The following is a 22,088-nucleotide window of genomic DNA, read 5'->3' as shown; positions in this document are numbered from 1 at the left end:
GTGCAGAGAAAAATAAATGGTCTATGTTTACGTGACTGTTTGCATGTCAAACGACCTTCTTTTTAAGCAATAATTTGGAAAATGTTTGTTCTTACACTTTTAAGTGTCGCCCCCCCATCTCCATCTTTTATTTTATCAGCATACAATAAGCAAATACTATTGCCAGATATTATCCCCTGTCACTCAATTATTTAAATATTTTGTCACAATGTTTATTGGCATAGACTTTGTGATATGTAATTTGTCTTGGGGGAGAAACACTACTCATGTAATTTCAAATTCTTCTTTAAAAAGTCAGCTTTCTTCTTCAAGAGCTTTGCTCAAGGCATTGACATTAAGAGTACCATCCAGCACATTGACTTCAAAAGCAGCCTAAGGCCCTCCGACTTGTGAATGGGTAACAGTGTGATGATAGCCTTGAGTCTGCATACCTCTTATCACAGGAGGTCAGTCTCAATAATTACATTGGCACAAAGAACAATAAACTCCTTCTACTAACACGTGAAAATGTTGTTCATAATAAAATGGCTTTGGAAGGAACATTCAGGCCCTAGACCGAAATTTGTTCCTGCTGTATTTAATTTTCAGTTCACTTCTGCCTACTAAGAAATTGATAATAATTCTGAGTAGTTAAATACTAGTGAGACCTCATAAGAAATTAAAAGACCTAAACATAGTATGATAGAAAGTAAGTAACAAATAGTGGTGGGTGAATTTGGTTTAATCCAGTGTGTCAAGAATTTGCAGGGTTACTTTATATCACACATAACTCATTCATCGAGGCCTTATTAGGTGCCAAGTGCTAGGCTAAATATTTCACACTGATTACTCCTGGTTTCTCACAGAATGATGCTATGAAAAAGATTCTTACCTCAATTTTGATAAAGAAATGGATGTTCAGAGAGGTTAAGTAAGATGCCGTAAACTATACAGTGTGTGGGAGCCAAGGGGTAGCCTCAGAGGATCTAACTCAAATCTTATGGGAACCCAGAGATAAGCATCCAGGCTCTCCCTAGGTACTTATGCTGCAGAAGATGACTTTCTAGTTGAGATTCACATTCATAAAGGTTTCTTTCCTGAACTTAGATTTACAAAGATCTTCATTATTTTAGCCTTATCATCTAAATGCTTTAGCTTAGAACTCCAGGACCCTCATGCTTTGTGAATCTGAAAAGAGACAGTCACATGTGTAGCTGATGTGGACTTACAACCTTAAGAGCTAGTCATCTGGTTTAAAATCTCCTCTTCCTAGTCCTGAAGTTCCAGCTGTACGTTGTCTTCTACAGAGCACAGGACCATATCCAGTGTATTTGCAGAAAGAAAGGAGAACACATCCAGAGTTTCAGTCTTTTGGTTGGCCATCCAAAAAAGAAACTTACTAGTTTCTATTGAGTCCAATCTGAGGTGCTTGTAGAAGCTACAAAGCATGCATGTGTCATGGACCTATTTCAGAGAATCTGGGGAGTATCAGAGAAACACCAATGGGAGTAAGAGGAAATACAAGCATCTAGGTAAAAATTCCAGCTAGACTTCTAGTTAGAAATCTACGTAGAAATGCCCAGTGAAGAACAAACACACAAGGCTTGAGAGGCCCCAAGATCCATAACGTTTTAAAGTAAACAACTTTGTTTATATGAACCGGGACTATGAAGACGATGAGGAATACTTTTGTCAGGAGCATTGATATGAGCTCCAATGCACAAGGAATGTGAGGAGACCAGAAAATAGTCCCCTCAGGAACTGAAATAAACCTCTGGAAACTAATTTTGAGAACACTATCTTGCAAGCAATATATAAAGACACTCTTCAAATTCACATTAAAAACACCATACAGAAACATTAAACCGGCAAGTACGTAGCTCAATGGTAAATACAGAAAAACACAGATGTTTATAATAATGTAATGTTGGTAATAAGAGTTGAAAGGAAAAATGTAAGAATTATATCTATCAAATGCATTTGTGGATATAAAATATCTGATGTAATATGAGATTCCAGATTGTGTAGAGTGAGAAAAATTAAAGAATAGTTTTTACATGGGGTTGAAATTAAGTTATTACCATTTTTTTTCTGAAATAGGGTTTCTTTGTGTGGCCTTGGCTGTCCTGGAACTTCCTTTGTAGACAAGACTGGCCACAAGCTCACAGAGATCCACCTGCTTCTGTCTCCTGAGTGCTAGTATTAAAGGCGAGCACCACCACCCCTGGTTAAAACTATAGAATGCTTCACAGAATCCTCATGATACCGCAAGTAAAGTACCTAGGGAAGATCCACATGAGAGGAAAAGGACAGATCTGGGTTAAAAGCTATGAATAAATAATTATGGTAGTTTGAAGTAAAATGCCCCCCAAAGGGAACAGCACTATTAGAGGTGTGGGCTTGTTGGAGTAGGTGTGGTCTTGTTGGAAGAAGTGTGTCACTGTGGAGGCTGGCTCTGAGGTTTCATACATGCTCAAGCTATGCTCAGTGAGAAAGACAACTTCCTGTTACCTGTACTCCAAGATGTAGGACACTCGGCTACTCATCTAACACCACACCTGTCTGAACTCCAGCTTGTTACATCGTGATGATAATGGACTAAACCTCCGAAAATGTAAGCCACCAAATTAAATGTTTTTCCTTTATAAGAGTTGTCATGGTCATGGTGTCTCTTCACAGCAATAAAAACACTAAGACAGTAATGTATGGTATATAATAACAGAACAGATTAAATATCTCCAGTCTAAAATACTAGAAACTAAGATTATATCAACTACATGGTTTTGAACATTTTGGAAATGTTTCCATAGACTTTACTGGCTGAATATCAATAATTTGAAATCTAAAATACTACAGCTTTTGAACATCATGTTGGCATCCAAAAAGTTTCAAATATTTTTGTAGTGTTTCTGATTTCAGATTCCCAGACTAAGAATGCTCACTTTATAAGTGACTTCATATTTCTTATCAAAAAGTGAATAAATCAAATGAGTAGGAAATGAATTTTAAAACAAAGGACTTGAGCTACACTGTAATGCCTGAAACACCTAAATTAAAGAAGAAAACTTAAATCACCTAATTATATGCCTCAAGGAACAAACAAGACCAAAGTTAGTATTAGAAAGGAGATAAGTAGTGAAGCAGAAATAAATAAAATAGAGAATAGAAAAAGGCAATGAAACTTTTTTAAAGAAAAAAAAAATTATCAGACATTTCTCTCAGCCAAGAATAAATACAAAGATTCAATTAGAAATGAAAGAAAAGACATTACAACTAAAGCCACGGAAACAGAAAGGATGGTAAGAGACCACTATGAAAATGTGTACACCAACAAATACAAAACGGATAAAAAAATTGTAATGTATTATCTGCCAAGATGGAGTTATGAAGAATTACGACATCTTACTATCCCTGTAGTAAGTTGAAATGATGGCATCTTCAACAAATCATATTTGGAAAGCCAGATATCCACATGCAGAGAAACAATATTAGACCTTTGTTTTACTCTCAACACGCAGATGAACCCAAAATGGGTTAAAGATTTAACATAAGAGCTAACACCATAAAAACTAAGAGAAAACATAAGAGCTAGCACATAAAAACTAAAAGGAAACTTTCATGTTATTAGACTTGGTGATATATCTTTGGATACAGCATCAAAAATAGAAGCATTAAAATGAAAATTCGCAAATTGGCCAATGACATATCCAGCTTCAGGTTCCATGTAAAAGCCTATTATTATTCTACTGACTGAACACAACAGTAAAACAACTCTCTACGACATATGCTCTCTACAGAGAAGCATCTTCTTGCAGTAGATGGTAACTAACACAGAGACCCACAGCTGCACAGTGTTTAAAGAGTGACTTTGGAATGTCCCACCATGAATGGGGAGTGTTTATCAACCTTACCCTCAAGGCTGTGGGATCTATGTAGAAGAGAGAGAAACTGATGGTAAGATCAATGGCTGACTGAAATTTTTAAGGAAACAGCATTTTCCATACACAGCAGTGTAGATGCATATCTGGGCCTATAGAGGTTGTGGCAGCATAGACAAAACTATCTGAGCTCAAGGCAGACAAAAATACCAGCACGAAGGAAGGGAAATGAGTACGAAGCCTCACCACCACTACAGAAAGCTACTCACAAATAATAACTACTGGGAGACGGGAATGCAATTGTCTTCAATTACATGACACTGGGCATATCATCCACACTCCAGGACAGGGTTTATGCTCAGAAATAGCAAAATTTGTGACCAACAGTAAAATTCTTAGCTTTAGTAGCTTTTTTTCCTCTTTTCTGTTTTTTTTTTGAGAGAAAAAGAACATGAAGCTAGGTAGGGAGGGGGATAGGAAAGAATATGAAAAAATAGAAAATATGAAATTATCAAATAACAGATAAAATACTCAAATAGGATTATACATAAGCCTCAGTATGACAAAGGAAATAGCCACAAGAGTAATAGGGAGTTTATGGAATAGGAAAATAGTTATGAATATCATATTTGATGAGGTCTTAATTTCCAAAACATGTGGTGAAGCCCTGCAGATGACTAGCCAAAGTAAAGAAGCAGGCAATTAAAAATCAGCCTAGGAGCTAGAATACACATTTTTCTAAAAACAAAACAAAACAAAACAAAACAAAACAAAACAAAAAAACAGCTAAGAGGGAAAACATCCTACTGTATGATCCACAAGACCCACCTTTGGATATATGCTACAAAACAACAGAAGTCAGAGTCTTGAAACTTAACGTATGCATATGGGTTTACTGGAGTATTTTTTTATAATGTAAAAGCCCATCAGTGGATAAATGCATTAAAAATGCGGTACACAGATACAAGTGGTCTATTTAGTGAATTCTCAAGAAAAAGGAAATCCTGACATGGATTTTTTTAATGGATGAATCTTGAGGACATTACATTAAGTAAAGTTGACCAGTTACACAAAGACAGAAATGGCATCATCCCACTTATTGGATGTACCCATAACCAGACCCCTGAAAGCAGATAATCGAATGGTGATTGCTACAGTGATAGAGAAGGACAGATGAGAAAATGCTGCTCAATAGACATGAAGTAAATCCTGTGGTACACAGGATAGCAGTATTAAAAAATGGTGAGTTACACATCTAGAAATATGTTTCAAGAAGTGGGATATCAGCCGGGCGGTGGTGGTGCACGCCTTTAATCCCAGCACTCGGGAGGCAGAGGCAGGCGGATCTCTATGAGTTCGAGGCCAGGCTGGACCGATGGCCTCCAAAACAATACAGAGAAACCCTGTCTCGTAAAAACCAAAAAAAAAAAAGTGGGATATCATGGGCCACACCAAATGCTGCTGGAAGATCAAATGAGATTATGGAGAGTGAACAATCAGAAAGGGAAGACATCGGTTTTGAACAATAGTAACAGGAACAGTTTTATTGTGGTGATGGGAGATAGTGAGATTAATGTGGGTTAGGGGAAGAATAACAATGTAAGTATGGAGAGGTTGGGTAAGATCCATTACTAATGTAATACTGTGTGCCAACCAGAGTGGTGTTGAGGATTAGACTACATCCTACCTGCTCTTCATTACTCCACACCATGTAAAAGAGCAGATTTTAGGTTGTGCTTTATCCTGAGTAGCTCCATTTTAAAACTGGAATTTGACTCCATTATGAGTGAGAATGCAAAGGGAGGATAACTGTATTATAGACACCACTACATACCCAGTACCACCCAGGAGACAGACTGGTAAATAACTTACCACCAAAAATTAGAATGTACCAGTTAGAAATTTATTAAATTATACTGGAAACCTGTGAGCAGGTGGACATACTAAAGCTATAACAGCAACACAAGTCTGAGACTATATTCAATACACTAGACTAACTTATGGTACAGAACCTTCATGTTGACCCCATAAATAGGAGACAATCTGACATTGCCATGGCAATGACACCACTGATCCACAATCTGATCACTCACTGTGTATAACAAAGGAATGACAGGCAGAGATTGTTCAACTTCTCCGTGGCAGTGACTCAGTTCAATCTTCATCATTCCTATGCTGTGCCTCATCTTCCATGTTCCTCAACTTCTGTAGCTTGAATTGTCCTTGAGAATAGAACCAAGCCTGGCACTTTACATCTTCCCTGTGCCTCCAAGCATCTCTTTAACTGAATTTTTAAAATATCCATCCAAGAGGATCTTAACATAACCTTGATTATATTTTTATTGGAAAAAGCCCAGGCTGTGTCATGGAAGGACTGTGTTTCAAGTTAACTTTGCACTGAGGCAGTTCTGGGCATTGCACTCCATATGGCAGCACACCTCAACATGGCCTGAGTCATGCGTTGAGGTAAGTTCCTATTAGTGCACCAAGGATTTGTCACACACATCTTTTTCTTCACCAGGAAGCATAGAAGCCTCCAAGAAAGTTGAGTAGACAACTAGTCATCATAGCTCACCTTCTTCCTCGAAATAAAAATTCTTCTATTGAATTGAGAAACTGAACTATCATTATATTGGCCAAGGATTCCCATAATTGATTTCTAAATGTTAATTCACAGGAAGAATTCTTCTGTTTAAACAATAAGAGCATTATATGGAGAATTGTAAGGGTTGTCCACTCCCAGAATATGCAAGGAATACAAGAATATAACAAGCGCACCTAGTACAATCCATGGGCCATCTGTTTCAGAGCCTGTCCTTTGGAGGTGACTAATCCTGGAAGCTTCTTGAGAATATTTAACTACCCTCCCCTGCCCCTCTGCCTGGCCTACTCTCCTCTCTTAATAGAGCATAATAAAAGCATATGGTGCCATAGAAAGCTTTTGGCAGTAGAATTCTATCTGAAATGTGTTAGGTTTTATTTTTCTCTATCACTATTTCTCCCTTCTTATTGTGCATGTGGTTTAGATGGTTTTCTGGTCATTAGCCTTATGAGGTTAATCATAACCCTACATAGACGAGAAAAGACAAGATAATATAACATTTTTAATATATTAAACCCTGTATAATTAAATCAAAGAATTTGTGGTATTTCTAACGTGGTAGAAAGCTCTTAGATTTCCAAAAACTAATGTTTATTGGTAAGAATCATTCTCTCCTGTGGTAGCAGGTAAATGTATTTCAAGAAACATTTTCCTCCCTTAAGTACCAATAAGTGTGTGTGTGTGTGTGTGTGTGTGTGTGTGTATAATTTCTGTGTCCCTCTTTTCTGGAAGGGCCAGAGTACGTTATTACTCTACATTTAGTGATTATTTCAGTTCTATCAGATTATTTCGTCCTATTTACACTTACTCAGACTACTTGGTAAGCAAAATTCAAATCACACTTTTATTTTTACTCTAGACCTATGTGGAAGAATGATTACATAGCACCATTCAGAGGTGTCTCTACAATAAAAATCAAGTAGCTTTCTAAAAAAGAAAGTGATACACACTCATACATGTATACACACATGCAATTGTGCCTACACACGCACACACATACATACATACACACACACACACACACACACACACACACACAGAGGTGTACAGAGAAACTGAACTAACAAAAAGACTAGGGAAGAGGAAAGAATTCTATCCTACATATTGTCCTCTGCCATCCCTCTAAACTCATACATGAGTTGCAGAACCATATGGTAATGACTACAAATGAATAAATATGATCTAGCCCAAGAGATGGACAGGTTTGGTCAGTGCTGGCCCCTGTGGCATCAGTAATGATGCAGTCAGCAGTGGTGGATGCCAGCATCAGCAGCTTCCACAATGAGGATCTCAGCTCTCAGAACTTTTGATCCATGTTAGACATTAGCATTCTCAAATTTTAGCCTCTAAAGACACAAAAAACACAACTCCCTTAAATACTCATCAAGACAGGAGAGTAGAAAGCCTGGACGGTATGGTAGCAAAATGTTGGTGATTATGGTGGAGCATGTTTAAAATCAATCCCAGGATGTTTGCAACTAATCAGAAATCCACTTAGGTTGAATGGAAGTGAATTATTATCATGTCTCTGATTTTACTTTGGAGCTAGTAATAATTAGAGCACATTCTTTTGTGTCAGTACGAATTCATTTGTTTCCTTTCAAATAAGGGCTGTGAAATTATGCAATTTTCATATGCATATACACCATGATCTTCAACATTTAATCACTATGATATTGGCTTTAGCATTTGAGGGGTGTGTGTGTGTGTGTGTGTGTGTGGTTTTTATATGATATCTATTTTAAAACATTTAATTGTAAAATAATTGATATTATAACAAGTGAACTATACACATTCAAACATGTTTCTATCCCATGAAAACTATGCTTTAGGTAAATAAGTATGCCTAGTACATATAAAACAGATGGACTATTGCCTCTTTATCATAAAGCAATTTGCTATTTACCTATGCTTTTCATAATGTTCTGATAATGACCATTAACTAAATTTTATATTTATAAATATACTCAAGAGAAATATCAAAAATCCTATATCATAGATAAAGTAAATAAACCATCACCTTATAAATATTACTAGAGTCCTTGTTTCTATGCACAATAAGGAGTGAGAACAAATTGATGCAGAACCAATGTAGTGATGTTTCTTTCCTTAAGCCGGCACTAGTATCCTCCTGCATCACCAGATGGCCTGATCTTAAGCGCTGTTGATAGTCAATATCTGAGCATCAGGGCTCAAAGAAATGAAGGGGAAGATTTTACATTTATCACAATAGCCTAATCTGAACACTTAAATAGCAATTAAATAACATTTATTGTTCAAGGTTCATGATGAACTATAATGTCAATTATCAGAAATGTTCCCAGCCTGGGCAACTGAATCAAATATGGAGTTCTGGCTTTAAGCTTGATTGGAAATTTGAACACTCAATGATAGTTCAACAAAAAGCCTACTAGGAAGATGTATACTTAAATTTGTATCCTCCACTCATATAATAAAGGTCCCCATTAGGAGTGTACGCAAGTGTTTCTTAGACTGAAAATATGTATATGAACCAGCTTGGTAAATTGTAGAGTATGATTAAAAGGTTGGAAGAGTGGAATATAGATGCTGTTTTTCTACCATGAGTCTATATATGATGCTTGTGACCCCGCCTGAGCATTATATATTGGATAGTACATAGAAGATCCCTTCCAAAACTCCTAGAAAATCATTGATAGAACACATTAAAATCACATGTGTATATGTGAAAACACTGTAAACAGCAAAATATCTCTATAAAACTTTGTGTTGGTTAACAATATTTGAGAATTCAATTCAAATAATCATGAAAAAGTTGTAGTAGAACAAATTGGTATAGCTTTTGTGTGTCAATTTCAAAAACAACTTTTGAAATACCCAGCCCTCCAGATATTCTTCAGTTTTTCTTTCTTAGTAAAGTCAATGGGGAATTGGCAAGATAACAGAGATAGTCATGCTGAACAGTCTTTTGTTTTGACTACTGGAGGGTTTACTTCATGTGACCATTTTGACCAAGCACTCACATATTTTTTAGAAGTGTGTTTAAGTAGAGTCTGCTGTGTCTGGTTGACTCTACAAGTTGTTTCATATCAATTAAAGTAGAAGTAGAAAAATGTGAAGAGGAGAAAGGGGGCTGGAGAGAGAGAGAGAAAAAGAGAGAGGGGGGAGAGGGAGAGAGAGAGAGATAAGGCTAAGAGTATATATTGCTCTTGCAGAGGGTCCAAGTTCAGTTCCTAGCATCTGTATCAGGAGACTCACAACTGCCTGTAACTCCAGTTCTGGGGGAATTCATCACTCTGGCTTTCAAGAGCACCTGTGCTCACCTGCACATACTCTCCAGAAAAACACAAGCACATGATTAAAAATAAAATAAAAATCTGAAAATATAAGGAAGAAGAAGAGGAAAGTTAATTCTAAGAGTGTTGGCAACATGAAAGGATTACCATGAAGCAAAAAGTTAATACTGAACAGGTAGAGCATTTGCCATTACATGGGAGGCACCAGGTTCAGTAAACCACCTCTCTCTCTGTCTCTCTCTCTCTCTCTGTCTCTCTCTCTCTGTCTCTCTCTCTTTCTCTGTCTCTCTCCTCTCTCTTTCTCTCTCTCTTCTCTCTCTCTGTCTCTCTCCTCTCTCTTTCTTTGTCTCTCTCCTCTCTCTTTCTTTGTCTCTCTCCTCTCTCTCTTCTCTCTCTCTCTCTCTCTCTCTCTCTCACACACACACACACACACACACACACACACGCACGCACACCTAACAAAACAAACAACAACATGAATACATGGTAAATCACTTGGACAAGAAATCAGTGTACTTGTGCATAGTTTCCATGAAACTGCTGTTTTGTACTGGTGTTGGCATTATTCCAAAGGAAATAAAAACCTACCCACATAATCACTGATTTATAAAACAATCAAACGTAAACAGCTACTCCCTGTTCAAGAGTACACACAATCTCTCTGACACTCAAGTCATACATTTTGATAGATTCTTTCTTATTGGGTGATCAGTTTAACTGTGGGTAAATGATTTTAACTATATATCAGACAGTGTATAGCAGATCCCTCCCATAAGTTAAATCCTTCTCAATAATTTATGCTTTGGACCAAAAGGCACTCATCACAGACCCTGACTATCAACACACTTCGTACTGCTTTGACAAACCTCTTTGTAATGGTTCTATAGACACCATGATTAGAATTATAACTCTGCATCAAAGGTGCCAAATAGTCATCAGATTCACCCCCACCACAATTTTATACTTTGTCTTTCTGCTGCCTTGATTCCTCTCTGACCTGTTTGTGGTGAGAACCAGCATCAGTCTTAATCCAAATGCTGTAAGTTTGACTTCGTCAGAGGAAAAGAAATGGTAACACTGAAATTTGAACAGTTATGTGTTTTGTTAGTGTTTTGTCTTTGAATAATAAATTAAAAATAATTCACTAATACCAGTTGCCAAAAATCAGTTAGCTCAGTTCATACCAAAACACGACACCTTTAAATACAGAACAGCACTGAGAGACTCGGCTCTGGCTCTGGAAGCATTCAAGGACATCAAAACTGCACACATGGTGGGGACTAGAGCACACACACACACACACACACACAGAGAGAGAGAGAGAGAGAGAGAGAGAGAGGGGGTGGTTCTTTGCTATAGTCTTAGGTAATGTGAGACAGCTGCCCCAAGTAGGTGGCCTCATAATTAGTTGGCTCTTCACCCTCTCTATATGCTTCACCTAAGAAAACCTGAAGCTATGAGGACAGCTGAGCAGCAGTTCCTCCCCACAGAAACACTTGCGTTGTGCACCAGACGTGGTTTTAAATGGTGGAGATAATTGCTTAATTCAAGCTAGAGCAACTGGCCAAGTAAACATGTAGCAGCCAGGAAGCTATTAGCATGATTTTAAGGCAATTATTCCATTAGTGTTTAATAGTCTCCAATTAGTCTGCTCTATCAAAATTTGAATGTCTTCTTTTTCTCCAAAAATTCTGTGTTGAATAATGCAGAAAGATCCCAGACTCATTTTAATCCCAGTTTTATAGTTAAGAATTCTGCCAAACCTATCTTGTATAACTATATGTATATTGGGGAATATATATTTGGTGAAATGGTGTGTGTGTGTGTTGTGTATTTCTTGGAAGTATTGGAGTGAAAGTGCAAGTCTTTGTGGGCCATTTACTTTAAATTTTATACTTAAAGGGCTTAGGAATACTATGGAAAGTTCGTATCTTCCAAATATCATTATGTTTATGCATATACCAGAGACCAGCAGAAAATCGAAGTCTCTGACCTCAAACTTCCACTTAGTCCCATTAAAGAGAAAAAAATTACCCTGTATCTACAATCTACAGATGCCTCAATTTTCACCTCAGTGAGAACTTGTTGCCTCTCAGTTATGCCCGCTATATATAACCAAGTCCTTACCCCTGCATTGATAAGAAATATTCCATAAAATTTTAGGATCAGATCACTAATTAGGTTTTAGGTTACTTGCCTGCACTGAGTTTCTGGGTCTTGTTTTGTGTTCTTCTGAAGGGGATGCTGCTAGGTTTTAGTCTGTGAAATGGGAATGGTAATTCCATCACTGCCTACTTTGCAGAGTCTTTGGAAGCATGTGAGCTAGCAGACACGAATTGGCTTTGAAAAATGAAGGGCTGCAGACATTTATGGTGAGGCTCAAATGTGGCATCACACCATCCCTCAGAGTTAGAATGCTACATCAGGCATTCAACTTCCTTGCCTCTCTGGAGACTCTCTTAGCAGAGAGCTATCACCTTGGTCCTTGCCCTGATTTCCAGCTTGGTGCCGGAAGCCGGTGGGACCACATGAAAATAACTGCCTAAGGAAACCAAGAGGAAGCAAAGGAAGATGAGGATGCCCGTGGAAGTGGGAGTGGAATTTCACTACCAAAGTTGTGTGCTTGCTTTCTATTCCTTCCGAAGAGCAATCCCCAGACTCACCAGGAGAACGGAACTGATTGAGGCAAAGGGGAAACTGGGTTATGCTTTACCAGACACCTGGGCCCCTGGGAGTCATTTGTTGAGGAAGGACGAAGGGAGAGACAACCTTTTTCTGAGGACAGCGCCACCAAACATCCACTCCAATTGAGTTAAGTTGCTGGTGAGTTCCAGCGCCTGTTGGTTAGACACTTGGGATTTTTTCCCCAGAAACCTGTTTTATTTCTTCCCTCTCTCTTATTTCTTAGGTTTCACTTCCACTCTGGTCCTCCAAACTCATATTTTCATGGGGGGTTGGGATGGATAGGAGAGATCAGAGGAAGCAGACCAGAATGTTGGACTTAATAACTCAGCTCTACTCTAGGCAAGGGGTTTGATTGTCTATGAGTAATTTGCCCTCCAGTCTAAGAATCAGATGTGCATACCCTCAGCCAACGTGCAAAACCGAATCGCTAAAGAAATAAAATAAGAGGCATTACCCCAGCTGCTGCGCTTGTAAACTGTCCAGAAACAGTTCTTAGACACCTGAGTTAGGGACTACTGTGTGCTCTGTCACAGAAAGCTGGCCAGTGCCTTGGCCCAGACCATGCACACCAGTCTAAAGCCTCTTGATGTCAGCAACTATACCTGGCTGGCCCTGAGCTTCCTTTCCTGTAGGCCACCAGCCCAGTCACCCTTTCCAGGGCAATCTGCTCATTATTCCCATCTCTAGGCTGCTGCTCCAGCGATGTTTACCGCCTGGCTTCTGTCTGGAGCAGCAAATGTGTGGTCTGCAGGGTTTGCTCTCCTCACCTAGGAGCTCTACCTTAAGCAGCTCTTTGACCAGACTCCCTCCCTCTCCAAGCCAATTAGGAAATGCTTGCTTTCTGCTTCTTGCCCCCTTCAGCTGGGTGTCAAGGACAGCGATTATGCTGCCACCACCACTACCGGTCCCTGAACTTTCATCGCTCTTCAGAAAGCGCTTTGTCTCTTATAAGGAGACTGGGCACGAATACTAATGAATCGGCTAGATTCTAACAGTGAAACTACCAAATCCTCCTAAGTCCACGCCAAGGATAGACTCGGTGATGTTCCAGCGCTAACTCCTGAGACAGCCAGCTTCCTCCAGTAGCGCACCATGGAGCCACAGACTCAGAAACCTGACCTGCCTTGCTACCAGACCCCTTGAGTCTTCAGGGAAAACCAAAGAAGGGGGCCCAGGGCGCGATCCTGGAACCACCTTCTCCCCCGGCCACAACCCTGTGAACACAGCCTATTTCTGAAGCCCAGGGGAAGCAGTCACCTTGACTCCCGGTGCCAGGGTCCTCCAGGGTTTGGAAAAGCCGGGTACCCACCCCCTGGACGAGCTTCCCTCCCGCAGGCACGAGGCAAGTTAGCACTGAAGCAGGGCGGGGCAGGTGTAGAGGGTACCTACCTGGGATCGCTAAATTGGTGAGGGGGATGCTGTGGATGCTCTCAGGCAGAGTTGCCATCCAGTCGGCGAATTTCAGCTCGTTTTTCCCCTGAGACGAAGCCATGGTGCCGGTCTGTTCGCCGCCGCTCTGGTCCCCACACTCCTAGGCACAAACTGGCAGCTGCTGCCGCTAAGCCAATGTTTGCTTCGGCCCCGCTAGAGTTTACACTCCGCTCTGCGCCACACCCACAGGATGGCGCAGACACATGCTCATTTTAATAATTATTCAAAAACACCCCATGCTCTCTCCTTGCCTTTGCCAGACTCCACTGCTGGGGCTTTTGTTCCTGACGTCCGTGCTCCTCTGCTCTCTGCTCTCTCCCCCTCCCTGCAGACTCCCTCCTCCAGTCTCACCCCTCCTAGGTGGCTCTGCCTTTCCTAGCCGTGCTGTGGTTCCCCACGGCTTCTTATTATTAGTCCTTTATCTTTTAAAAAACTTGGTTTTTCACGCTGCTTTGTTCCTGGTCTTTCTCTCTCCCTTGGTATGACTTCCTGGTCCTGTTTGCATGAAAGACAGTCTTGCAGTTGAATCTAAAAATACTGGTAGACTTTGGGTGTTCTTGCCTCCTGAAGATCATGCTGATCTTCGGCTCCCGGGACTTTGCATTCTTCCCAAAGAGTATTCCTATTCCTAAGCCACAACAGGTTATGCCCTCCCTCAGCCCGAGACCTCATCCCTATTTGTACAAAATGGTGGTCTTTATTTATCACTTTGCCTAGTTTTTGGAGGAGCTGATACACTCCGGCGGGGCAGTATGCATTACAATACGGTTCTTAATTTGTGGCTCCTGACATTTCATGGTCAAGAAGCACAGCGGCAGGTTGCGAGGACCCTCTATTTCTGAAGTGATGTCCTTCGTGTCTTGGTTTCCTGGCATGCAGGACAAGATGAAAGTCTGATGCTGGAAGGGAATCACATCTCCCAATGACATGCTGCAATTACTGCCAGTAGCATTTGGTGGAATGTATTTGGCACCGTTTGAAGTGATTTATGTGATTGTTTGGATTTTCATTCCTTGGCAGACAAGAGAGATGTGTCTCTCCAGAGAGAAATCACTCATGTGGCTCCAAAGAATTGTCTGGGTCCACCTGCTCCCAAGTGAGAAAAAAGGGAGCTCGTGCCTTAGAAATGTGATGAGACTGGCATTAGCCTGAATAGGACTACTTGAGTCGGACTGACATGTCTGGGCCTTTGCCGCTCAGACTAAGGATGGGCAAAAGGGGCTTGTTTTCCTGTGTAGGAGTGTGTAAATTCTTTCCCAGAGGAAAATTTATAAAGTTGAAGGAATAAAAATCAAGGTAGGAGAGACAGCAGCACTATGAAACAGGACAATGATCATTCCAGTTCAGTAAATCCATTTAGCATTTTAAAAGCCAGAGAGCCTTCTTAGTTTGTGCAAGCACGCTACATCCAGAGACAATTCCCATCTATTGGAAATTACTGTGGGGAAGGTAGGGAGAAGAGAGATAGTGCTCCATCTTTTTGATCAAATTTTCTTTTTCTCCCCACAGAGAGGGGAGGTAGGTGTCCTATCTTTAGGGTAGGTCTATCTCCAGGGATGAGAATGAGATGTACTGGAAGTTCTGCTCAAGGAACTCTGGACATTCTCACTAGCACAACAGACCCTCATATCATTTAGCTAAAATGAGAACCATCTCACTCTTAGCTTGTTGGCCAAGAGAGCTATAGATCACTTTTCTGACTAATGCCAGCATTCTCACTCTGAGCTTGTTGGCCAGAAGAGCTGTAAGATCACTTTTCTGACTAATGCCAGTATTCTTAAGGCAGCTGCACTGTCTCTGAAGAGAGCCCATCAGTAGAGTTAGCCCAGTTTTCTCCATTATATAGTCCTGATAACTGAGAGACTTGTGGTGACACTTCCAGGAGGGAATGTAGATGTTTACTGAAATAGGAGGATCTGTATATTCACTTCTTTTTTGTCTTTTTGAGACTGTCCTGACCTTTTATTCTTTCCAGAGTGGCAGATTAATTATACAACCCTGGAGATACTGTTTTGTAAGATGTACTTGAAAAATACTCTCTGTCCAAATGCATTGTGAGGATGTGTCCAGAAAACTTTAGGAAACCATTTTTAAAAGATGATTTTTGTCCTAAAGCAGAATTTCCTCTTCCTCAGGAAACTTGAATGTCTGTTCTTAAGGCCTTCAGCTGGTTGGATGAGGTCAATACATATGATAGCATGTAATCTGTTCCATTCAAATGATTGTGAACATTACCTCATCTAAAAACATTTGTATAGCCAACACCTACTGTAGTATTTGAACCAACAGCTAATCATCATAACTCAGCCAATTTGTGACAGGGAAGAAATCGTCACACTCACTGGAAACCTAATGCAAATAACTTTTTGAACAGCTAGTCATCATAACTCAGTCAAATTGTGATGTACAAAAACTCCATTATACTCATTGGAAAATTAATACAGAGTTTGCTATCAATCCCCAAATCTCTTTGGCACTCTATTAGCGTATTAGTGGAGTTTCACAATAATTTATCATTTTCTGGTTTCAATCTGGTGCTGGGATGAAACATACTGCTCAAATTCAACTTGGGGTGGGAAGGATTTATTTCATCTTACACTTCCAGGTCATGTTTATCTTTAAGGGAAGTCAAGGCAGGGAATCAACACAGAAGCCTGAAGGTCACACTGTTTGCCATTCCATGCAGTATTACCTTAGAGCAGTCAAAAGAGCACAGCAACAACCATGGTGGATGTTGCTTGTTAACTGACTTGCTTCCCTTATAGACTCATGGTTAGGATGCTCTCTTATACAACAGGAGTACCTGCCTGTGGATGGTCCCATTCACAGTGGGCTAAGTTCTCCTGCATCAATTAATTCTAAAAAAATCATCATATTCATGTCTACAGGCCTGTATGATCTAGATAATTCCTCAACCAAGATTTTTCCTCTCAGATGACCCTAAGCAGTATGAATCTGACAATTGAAACTACCTAGGACACCCACCTTTAAAAATCAAAGTCTTTTAAGCACAGGTGAAAAAGAGTAACATGAGTTGAAGTAGTATAGCCCCTTAAACTTCTTCACGCTGTCCATCAAACTCACACTATGTAAGGACCTAAAAATGGCTACCCCACTCAACCACCTCCTTACTTCCTGTTCACTTGTACCCATAAAAACACAGTAACTGTTTGCCTTATCTGTTCATTCAGTTCACAATCTCCCTTAATTGCTAAAATAAGTTTCCTTTTTAAGCTAAATTTATTTTGAATTGAGTTAGGAAAAATTGGGATTTCTAGAAGCCAGAAAAATCTATAGTGCATTTTGGTCAGATAATGCTTCAGAAGAGAACATCTGCTTCAAGCAATTCAATCATTGTATTTGAGACATTGTTTGCAAATTCATACTTTTAGACACAAGATTAATCTTTATGAGATTAATATTAATAATCATGACTTTCTTACCATTCTCATAGCACCTACATAAATATTCCATCCAAAGAAAGTTACTGTTTCTGAAATACAAAAAAAAATTGTTTACACATTTTAAGTTAAAACAGAGTTCAGTCCTCTCATTGCCACACTATTTTAACACTACAGAGTTTTCTTTCTTTCTGTATTCACAGTCCATATGTTATCCAGAAAAAGTTAACTAAATCTCCTCGATATACTTTAGTGACTGGAATGATAAGCTATGAGATCTAGAGAATTAGATTCTTAGTTAGGCTTCCATACTTAGTAGCTGTGTGTTACTTGGTTTCCTTTACTGGAGCTTAAAGACAAATGATTTGTCCCTGGGGAGAAACTATGAATTCTACGAAGTTGAAGGTAAGAAAGGAAATGTAAAGTTTATGGAACAGAATGACAGTTCAGAATACTGAAGTTCCTTGTTTGGATTCTCACCCTCTGTGCTTTTCATCCTGCTTAAGGTATACATGCTCTTCAGGCTTTCAACAGTCAAGATTCTTCCTACAAAACCAACTCCTCTTTACAATTGTCCTTACCATGCATAAGCAGAAGTAATCCCTCCTTCATCTATGCAATCATTGGTGTGTGTTTATGATTGAAATGTACCATGTTTCTGACTCCCTAGTAGGTCTTAAAGCACAATTAGGACAGACATAGCTTTATTTAGTATTCTATAATGCCTGTCACAATGCCTAATATGTAAGTGCACATTCTAATAATTAATTTTACTCTCTTATTTCATATGTGCTTTGTCCTAGGCAAAGAAAATGGAGTACAGAGTCCCTTAACTCTTTGAAGTTTTTGAATACATGCTCTAGGGGAAAGGTGTCAAATGATACCTCAATTGATGAATAAATAAGTGATGTAGATGTGTCTCTCACACTCAGGGAATACCTTCTTTAATGTCTCTATTTTTAGTCCTACACCAAACAGAAAAATTGTCAAAGGCTTAGACCTTATTGTTGAAAATACATGTTGAAAGAAGGATTGATTTAGGAAAACACCTGGCTGCTCTGACTCTCTATGTGGTCCCTGTTTATCATCTCCTTCCCATTGCTATCTTAATAAGTTAGTACTGGCATTTGGAAATTCCATTTGGTACTCTTCTAGATCCTCAGAGGTCTGTTACTACTAAGTACATAGTTTCTGAAAGCATCAGGATTGGTAGAGATGGGGATAGCTTGGAAAGGAAGAGAAAAAATGCTTCAGGTCAATGCACTGAATTAGAAAAAGAGATGAATCAGAAAAAAAGCTATTCTTGTCATTGACAAAAATTGCAATATCTGTATCAATGATATTTGTACCACAAGTCAAGAGCAACTCAAAAAAACCACATAGGGATAAACAAATGTGGAAGAATTGGGATATTAGTCCGCTTTAAAAGGGAATGTAGTCGTAATATCTGCTTAAAAACCAGGAAATTTGAAGAAAATATGCCCAAAAAATGAATATTGCACGATTCCACAAATCTGAAGTTCCTAATTAGTAAATGTATAGAGACAGAAATTGGAATACTTGCTATCAAAGGAAGGGGCCATAAGGAATAAAGATTTATTGCTTGGTGGGTAGGACCTCACTTCGGGGTCCTTAAAAGTTTCTGGAGATAATGTACAGTGCAGTGAAAGGACATTGTGGTAAATGCATTTGGAGCCACCCAAATACACACTTAAAATGTCTAGGATGGCATTGACTGCTGAATAAATTATTATGCTAATTTAATCGATTATAGAGATCCCTTTGTTTGATAGTTCATCTTCCAGGCAATAGCTAGAAAGAACACACTTGGACTTGAGGGAATACCATTTACTATCTGCTGCAGTGAGGCAGTATATAATCACAACAATCCAGAACAAAACTATGGAGTGAAGACACATGCTGTGTATGTCCTGTTGTATTCTTGTGTTCAGCAGAACCCGAAGGCTTTGCTGATAGTGCTGGCACAATCCCTGATGCCAAGGAGTGTTTTCCTCTTCTATTAATAAGAAGTGCACAGAACAGTAAAATTTATCTAAGGATACTCTATGCTGACAATGCTGAATTTCATTGTTAATGTTAACTCATGCTTCCTGTCAGTGACATTTTCACTTATACTTTATGGAAAGAAGTTGATGCAACAATTTTTTTTGTTGTAGGTCATGGATGGTCTTATACAGGTACACCAGCAAAACCTTTTGTATATTCTTGACATTATCAAACAGTCACACAGCTACAAAGAGGTGAAGATAATCCCTGCTGTGGGGTAATTCACGCAGTTTCTATTTCCAGCCTCTTCTTGCAACACCCCAAAGCAGACATTTGTGTCTAGAGCTACCTTAGAGAAGGACTGTGAAAAGAAGAGTCTGGTGATGAGATTTCAGTTTTGTCTTAGTCCCAGAAATATGTACTGGCCCATGGAAGATGATGTCACAAATTTGGGTGTGATGGGAGAGAAGCAAGTAGCTGACTCTTCAGGGAACTTTGGGCAATGTTGGCAAGGGCTGACTTAGAGACTTAGACATTTTGTGCTTCTTCAGTTTCTAGCTACTTCTCTTCCATTATTTATGATTATAGCCTTTTAAAAAAGTTTCTGCTTTAGTTTGTTTGAAGACATGTTGTTCAGGCTGACCTCCACTTTGCTTGGTGGATGAGACTGTACTTGCTCCCGATCTTACTCTTTCAGCCTCCCAAGTGTTTATTCTACATGTATGATCCAGCACACTTGACTTAAGACTATAGCATTGACTAATAAAGATTTGTTTTAAAAATTGGATACTCATAGTGATTTAGTAATAATCTTTTGTTTAAAACTCTGTGTGGTCCTTATATTAGTTGATTTTCTTGTTGCTGTGAACAGACACCTGACAAGAATAAACTGAAAGCATGAATTGGCTCATGAATTGAGACTACGATCTAACATGGTACAGGAGCATATCCCCCATATCAGTAGTTAGGAAGCATAGGCATATATGTTGATATAGAGGTCACTTTCTTTATTTTTCCTTTTGATTTGTTTCATGAGCCTAGACAATGGATGATGCCACCTATTTTCAGGACCAGTCTTCTCTATTCAATATTTAACCTCTTGGGATTTGAACTCCCAGACATTCCCAGATATGTATCCCATGGGTGATTCTAAATCCAGCCAAGTTGGCAATGAAGATTCACCATCATATCTCTTTCTCCTTAAATATAATTTGATCTTGTTGCTTTCATAATATAATCAATTTAACAGTAAAGCTATTTCTTCTTACACAAATTAAATATAACAATGGTTTACAGAAATCATACTCTTTAAGAAAGTCAATACCGCCAGGCATTGGTGGCGCACGCCTTTAATCCCAGCACTCGGGAGGCAGAGGCAGGTGGATCTCTGTGCATTTGAGGCCAGCCTGGTCTACAGAGCTAGTTCCAGGGCAGCCTCCAAAACAATACAGAGAAACCCTGTCTTGAAAAACAAAAAACAAAAAACAAAAACAAAACAAAACAAAAAAAGTCAATACCATACTATTTATAACACCTACAATAGGTGACTGGCTGTAGTATACCTGGCAAACACATTTTAAGAATGAGAATAAAGAAAATTGCTTCTTTCTGTTTTATAAAGTTATTTATAGTTTAAAAAGTTAAGAATAAAATATAATAGTAAAATGTAAAGATTAGTTACAAAATAGAGCTTCTCCAAGTAACTGTCCACAACTCTAGTGCTGAACACAAGCAGAAAAATTTGCTCTGGACTTGTTATCATACACCGCTATTAAATGTCCCCAAATAACCCATTTGATGGCAAATACTAAATGAATTTTTAGTTCATAAACACAGTTGGCATTTAGTATTTTTATTTAAAATATTTCATCATAGAAATGTTAAACATCAAAATAAAAATTCATATATTAATTGGTTAATTAATATACCACTACATACATGTTCACCACTCAGTTTCAATAATAGCAGCTCATGAGCAACTTTTTATCTTCATACACTTCACTTGAAAATTAGATTATTTCCCAAACCTAAGAATAATAGGTATAGAAGAAGGAGAAGAAATCCACCTCAAAGGGGCAGAAGGCATATTCAACAAAATCATAGAAGAAAACTTTCCCAACCTTAAGAAAGACATGCCAATGAAGGTACAAGAAGCCTACAGAACACCAAATAGAGTGGACCACAAAAAAAATTCCCCTCGCCACATAATAATCAAGACCCCAAACATACAGAATAAAGAAAGAATATTAAGAGCAGCTAAGGAAAAAGGTCAAGTAACATATAAAGGCAGACCTATCAGAATTACACCTGATTTCTCCATGGAAACTCTGAAAGCCAGAAGGTCCTGGATAGATATTCTACCTACACTAAGAGACCATGGATGCCAGCCCAGACTACTATACCCGGCAAAGCTCTCAATCACTATAGACGGAGAAAACAAGATATTCCATGACAAAACTAGATTCAACCAATATGTGTCCACTAACCCAGCCCTACAGAAAATTTTGGAAGGAAAACTCCAACCCAAGGAAGCTAACTACAACCAGAAAAACATAAGCATTAGAGAATCCCTCTCTACCAACAGCCAAAAGAACAAAGGGGTGAAATTCCACCCATAATTCCACCAACAACAACCATCGCAAATCGAAGAAGGATGAGCAATCAATGGTCATTAATATCCCTCAATATTAACGGCCTTAACTCACCCATAAAAAGACACAGACTAGCAGAATGGATTCGAAGACAGAACCCTTCCTTCTGCTGCATACAAGAAACACACCTCACCCTCAAAGACAGACATTACTTGAGAGTTAAAGGTTGGGAAAAATTT

The 22,088-nt window shown here is 39.0% G+C and overlaps 1 protein-coding gene across 1 annotated transcript in view; it reads right to left on the bottom strand.

Annotated features, from left to right (window-relative positions):
* Plcxd3 (phosphatidylinositol specific phospholipase C X domain containing 3) overlaps positions 1–14,353 on the bottom strand; it is a 146,943-nt gene extending 132,590 nt beyond the window's left edge. Inside the window, exon 1 of the mRNA XM_005086508.4 lies at positions 13,809–14,353. Within this exon, the coding sequence (XP_005086565.1) occupies positions 13,809–13,911 (103 nt within the window). The 5' untranslated portion in view covers positions 13,912–14,353. The remainder of the gene's footprint in view (positions 1–13,808) is intronic.
* Between the last annotated feature and the right edge of the window lie 7,735 nt (positions 14,354–22,088).

Source organism: Mesocricetus auratus, unplaced genomic scaffold (genome assembly GCF_017639785.1).
Source record: "Mesocricetus auratus isolate SY011 unplaced genomic scaffold, BCM_Maur_2.0 Super-Scaffold_100015, whole genome shotgun sequence".
Taxonomy (NCBI): Eukaryota; Metazoa; Chordata; class Mammalia; order Rodentia; family Cricetidae; genus Mesocricetus; species Mesocricetus auratus.
This window is presented reverse-complemented; position numbering and strand designations above follow the sequence as displayed.